This window comes from Cyprinodon variegatus, unplaced genomic scaffold (genome assembly GCF_000732505.1).
Source record: "Cyprinodon variegatus isolate N-32 unplaced genomic scaffold, C_variegatus-1.0 Scaffold15, whole genome shotgun sequence".
Lineage (NCBI taxonomy): Eukaryota > Metazoa > Chordata > Actinopteri > Cyprinodontiformes > Cyprinodontidae > Cyprinodon > Cyprinodon variegatus.
This window is the reverse complement of record NW_015150468.1, coordinates 460,708-466,378: the sequence shown is the minus strand read 5'-3', so window position 1 is coordinate 466,378 and position 5,671 is coordinate 460,708. Positions and strand designations below refer to the sequence as shown.

At 35.7% G+C, this 5,671-nt stretch overlaps 1 protein-coding gene across 1 annotated transcript in view; it reads right to left on the bottom strand.

The window, feature by feature from the left end:
• Nucleotides 1–54: 54 nt before the first annotated feature.
• Nucleotides 55–5,671, bottom strand: part of strc (stereocilin) — an 18,411-nt gene continuing 12,794 nt past the window's right edge. The window contains exons 16-24 of the mRNA XM_015384425.1: nucleotides 4,568–4,658; nucleotides 4,131–4,302; nucleotides 2,499–2,674; nucleotides 2,222–2,377; nucleotides 1,935–2,077; nucleotides 1,687–1,835; nucleotides 819–916; nucleotides 523–673; nucleotides 55–332 (exon numbers count right to left, since the gene is read on the bottom strand). Coding sequence (XP_015239911.1) covers nucleotides 244–332; nucleotides 523–673; nucleotides 819–916; nucleotides 1,687–1,835; nucleotides 1,935–2,077; nucleotides 2,222–2,377; nucleotides 2,499–2,674; nucleotides 4,131–4,302; nucleotides 4,568–4,658 — 1,225 coding nt within the window. The 3' untranslated portion in view covers nucleotides 55–243. The remainder of the gene's footprint in view (nucleotides 333–522; nucleotides 674–818; nucleotides 917–1,686; nucleotides 1,836–1,934; nucleotides 2,078–2,221; nucleotides 2,378–2,498; nucleotides 2,675–4,130; nucleotides 4,303–4,567; nucleotides 4,659–5,671) is intronic.

Here is a 5,671-nt window from a genome sequence, read left to right as displayed (position 1 = left end):
ATATATATATATCTATATATATAGATCTATATATATAGATATATATATATGCTCATCTTTTTCTGACATAAGTTCAAATGCAGGGTTTACTCTTTCAGGTGTCAAACTGATTGCTGCTAAAAACAGATTCTAAATTGAATAACTTTCTAATGTAAAGTTCTGTACAGAACAAAACGAGATGTGTTTTTGTTGTGATGTGATCGGGGGCGTGATCCTGCTGGGTGAGCGGGTTCATGAGTCGAGTCAGAACAAGATGATAAGCAGCATCAGCAGTTCCAGGATGAGGCAGAGAGGGCTGTGCCTCAGTGTCAGCCCCAGTCCCAGTGGTCTGCCTACAGGAGCACAATGAAAACAGTACAAATATAATTAATGCTAAATGTGATAAACTCTTTCTAAAAAGCTGGATGCTGTCTAAGCCACAAGAAAGGTTAATTGAACATATTCTAACTGAAACAGTGCTGGTTTATTGATACGTTTATTGATTGATTACTAGAAATTCATAGGACTTGACTTTGTGTTTACTTTTGAGAACGACTGGCCTGTCCTCCCAGGGAGTCAGAACCATGGCTAGAGCTGTCCTCTGAACGTCTCTCAGAGCTGAGAGCTGCTGTGGAGTCACTGCAACTGCCTGCTCATAGGAGAACATGCTGATCTGGCTCTGGTGAAATGCTGCCTGGAAAAAACAAACCAAACACAGTAGAGAGCATCAAACAGGGAAGTAGTAGACGACAAAATGAAGCTCTAAAGCAAGAACTATAGAAAAAAAAAAAAACATATTTGGAAGCTTGTGACAAAGATAAAACACATGGTTGACTTACGGCAAACTTTTCAGGAGGTATAATGGAGATAGCCAGGGGCGTGATACCTTGAATTTGTTCTTTCACAAGAGCTGACATGGCAATATCAGGAAGACCAGCTACAAACAGGTTCAAAGACAACAAAGCAGACTGAGTAGATATCAGTTTAGCTCCTATGTGTTTCAGTTGCTTTTGATTGATACCAAGTTAGGCTCTTCTTTATCACTTTGATAAAAAAAAAAGCTGTAAATATTTACAAGGGCTGTTATCAGAATCAAATGTACTTTATTGATCCCTTGCGGGAAATTCTTCTCTTGCAATGCACCCGTTTACAGAGGAGAGAAAAATTAGATTGTAAGTACAATAAAGAACAATTAAATATAATATAATAAGACATAAGAAAATAAGTAAAATTAGTAAAATTACAACCCACGCAGTAAAATTGCACCCTTCCCATACATACAGTTTAAAATAAGATGTAACAATAAAATAAGTATTTTAGAGAAACAAGCTGACTTTAGTTTAGATTTGAGAAGTATTAATGAAAGCTGACATGTTAAAGGCCAAAACATAAATGGTTAGCAAAATAAAAAGTTAACTGGCAAGCCCTGCAAAGAATCACAAGGGAATCTGAAACGGCAGGTCTAAAATGCTGAACTACCATTAAAATTACTTTAAGTCAACTTAAATTAATGTTATTTTGGTATATTTTATTATTTAGGTAAATTTTTTCTTAGTTTCTAAATATTGTTTTATCAAAGTGTGAAACAATGTAAGAAACAATGTTTTATTCCTCGATCTGAATTACCTTTATATATAAATGACACAAAATCAACTTATTGGAAGATTAAATGCATCAAAATTGCACTCCCAAATCCAGATGCATTACCTGCCAGGACTCCTATTTCAATAAACACATCTGTGCCCCATGAATCCATGGGTCCAAAAGCAAGATTGTTGGTGAGCAGCTCAACCAGAGCAAGCATCTGGTCCTCTGAGCAGGACAGCCTCAGCTGCCCCAGCCAGAGAACTGCCTTACTGCAGCCAGCAGGGGGAGACAGAACACAAGATAGTAAATAAAAATGGCAGGCTGAGCTGAGAGAAAGGCAGGTCATTCAGAGTGGAAACTGAGCCCACCTTAACTCCACATTGTTAAAAGTCTTGATCTCTGTGGTTTTAGCTCCGCACACAATGTGTCCGAGCGCCACCAGCATGCTGGAGTCAAGCTGACTCGGTGTCCGCTTGGTGGAGTTCAACACTCTAGTAAACAGTGTAGTCAGCTGGAAAGATAAACAATACAAAATCATTAAATTGTACTCATAGGCATTTGTTAATTTTAATCACCCAGGATCTTTACCTTTAAAGTTGCTGTTGTGGATAAAATATTTTAAAACTAGGAATATTACCATGAAACAAGATGTTACCTGTCTGTTGTTCCAGGTGCTGATGGCTCCCATAGCAGCAATACTCCTTCGTTCTTCCAGTTGAAGAGCACTCAGCTCTTCTGGTGACATCTCTAATGCTATTCCACCCAGCTGAGCAATTAGAGACTGGGAGAAGGAGGAGATAGGGCCATATATCTTCACACATGACCATCATAGGAAGGTGACCCAGAAGAAGACATACAGTGTTAAAACCTGACAAGTTCTATATGCTACCTCCCCCCTGAAGTACTGTTGGAGGTCTATGTTGATTTTTCACCTTTTTTACTCTGCTGAGAACCTCTGCACGCTGGTAGGATTGAAGGAAGGGGTCTTGCCCCATTAGCTCCAGACAGTTGGAGAAGGCAGATGAAGACATCCTGCCAAGGCTGCTTGAAGTCCAGGCAGACGGGGCTGTGGTACGCAGGATTTCACAGGTCGGAACAATCTGAGGAACTAAGAAAGAATGCAGGAAAAAAAAAAAAAAAAAAACGGATCAGAAGAGGCAGTATTAAGATTCATAAATAGGCTGCTGTCTCATTGTTTATAATAATCTACCAACCAACCAATAACAAGAAATAAATCAACCAAAGGGTACCTTTAGCACATTACAGTAATTCAGTTGATTATTACTGTGCTTTAATTCTCTAGATTATAATATTCTAGACCAAACCTATTGCCTGTTCTCCATGCAAAGAGTTGAATTACTTTGCTAAATTAACTGTCTCTATAAACCTTTAATTATTAGTTTTCCTTACATACATATACAGAACCAGAACAAAGATGTTAAGAATAAAATCCCAGATTATTTCCGCCTCTGAAGCAGCACATATCATGTATAATCTAAAACAAGAATTATTTAATGAGCATTTTCCATTAATGAGTTCAACCTTATATATATATATATATACCGTATATATATATATATATATATATATATATAATTGTTGAAGCACCTTTTTTTTAGTCTTAATTAGATTCTTTGAGGATTGCAGAGCCTGACGTAGCTTTGTTTGCCAATGTTTCTAAAAAATAAATACATAAATTGAAATCTAAATCTATCAGATTGTGAGGATATCCCTATTTTGAAGCCCTAAACCTACAGACTGGTTTCATCAGATAAAAGTCCAGACTCTGGATAAGCTGCTCCAGAATATTCACCTTCTCGAGTGAAGATCTTTTTTTTTTTTCTGACTTGTTTATTTGACTTTAGGAAATCATTTTCTGTTCAGCGTTAAATTTATAGTGGACAACAGACATCCTGACTGCATGATATTTAAGTGTTCATTTTTTCATCCATATAAGACAGTTAGCCCTGGAGCAGGATGCTGCCACTGACATGTTCAACACTGGAAATGGTATTTATCAGGATTACAGAGTAGCATAAGCATTCTAGTTTGGTTTCAAGGTCCATAACTCATTCTGTCACAAGATGGCAGAAGGTTTTTGCCTAACCATGATCTTTGGAAGAAAAAATCTTTAGATTTGCAGTCCTGCTCCTTGGTCCATGTATAGAGAGAATACAATCAGTACTATCAGAAGATTTCAGTAATCATTCTGTATTCACTACATTTTGAGTCTTTGTAAGTTCTCTGCTGAGGATAGCTTTAGATGAATAAAAGATGCAAAGGAGAATCAGCATCAATACAACTAGCACTAAATATGAACTCAGCCAGATGTATTACTTAAGTTATGTCAAAAGTTACTTTAACAAAGTTATAAGGATATGCTACAAGTTTATTTCAAAACTTTTCAGAATTTGACTCTTATGGTCATTACTTGTTTTGCAGTGGATTTGCACAGTTTAGAAACCATTTAGACTACAAAACGTCTTACATCAGTGACCTTTTGGTCACCTTTACAAAAGTAACGGAATCATTTGATAAATTACAGGAACCAAAACGATGCTCACGTGAGAAAGAATTTATTTTCAGGAATCCCAGGTAAGTCTGCAGAACAAACTGCTGTTTTTGAGAAAGTTCGTTCCTCTCGTTCATGTCTGAGCAGAGGATCCCCACTTCCCCCTCCTCCCACTGACGGTGGCTCATGAACAGCCTCTCTATGCGCCCCACCGTCATCAACGGCTGAGGGAAAACAAATGAAGAAGAAAAAATGTTGGCACCTTACAGAAAAACAGGAACTTTACCACCTGATCCTGCAACTCACTGGAAAACTGACACCTGAAGGATGTCTTTACAGCCTTTGTACGTCTGACCTACACTGAGGTCGGGTTCCTATCACTATAAACCCGCCCCAAAGGGAATGTTACCGTAATAATCACTCACAGAAACAGCCATATCTGTTTGCCTATTGCAGGGATACATTAAGATGAATTCAAAGAGAACTCACCGATGAAATCTCCTGTAGTATGTTCGAAGGCAGGAAAAAGAGAAACCGTCCCACCGCACTGAGAGTTGCCTTGTTCCAGTTTTTCACTGGCCTGGAAGCAAATACGCAAACACTTCATGATTACTGTTCTACAAACACTTTTAATCTTTTTTTTTTTTTTTTTTTTTTTTTTTTTTTTTTTTTACCTGAAACCTTGTCAATATGAAAATTAGGATTTCTGTCAAATCATTATACTTTTCATCTATACTCTAAATGTTTTTGTTGATTTTGATTTTGTTTTGTTTTTTTAGTGGGACAGGAAAATTTGTATTTAGAGCAGTCAGAAAATCATAATAAAATGTAAACTTAAAAAAAAAAAAATAAAAAATAAAAATAACATTTCACCTGGGTTGGACAGGGTTAGGAAAGAAAAAACTTAAAAGAAATGTTTCATTTATTGTATTAGTCAATTCTTCACTCAAAAAAATGCTAAAAGCAAAAAAGCTTTCAGAGTAAGTATCACTAAGTATCACACATGTGTGTCATTGTGAATAAACTGAATTTAAACATAATTACATAGCATTTGATAACAAATACCGCTTTTTTAGGAATTTCAATGCTTGGAAGGTTTGTAGACCAAAGATAAAAGATAATTATTTTTTTAGACCATCCTTTCATTGAAAGGTATATTTTCCGAAGAATTCAATGAACCTAAAAAAAATGAATGAAAGAAAGAAAAAAACCAACGTAGTTAAATATTTTTTCAATGACTGTATATTTGCTCCTACATGATTAGGGAGAATATTAAGTTCTGGTTTACTAAGTTTATAAAGACATTAAAGTCAGCTACTGAGGAAAAAATCTTTAAATAATGGATAAGAACAACAACAACAAAAAAGTTTTTTTTAAATAAACAAGAGGTTTTGTTTGTCAGTATCATATTTAGTTAATAAACTTGAAAACACATTTAAATATGAATGAAGAATTATTACTTTTCACAGACATCTGTAGAAGAGAAATTAAAACAGGGACTGCTAATTTAGGAATTAAACATCTGATTATTATGTTAAATTCCTCAAAGTAAATCTAATAGAATTAAATTTTACCTTTTCCCTCAGGTAAAAT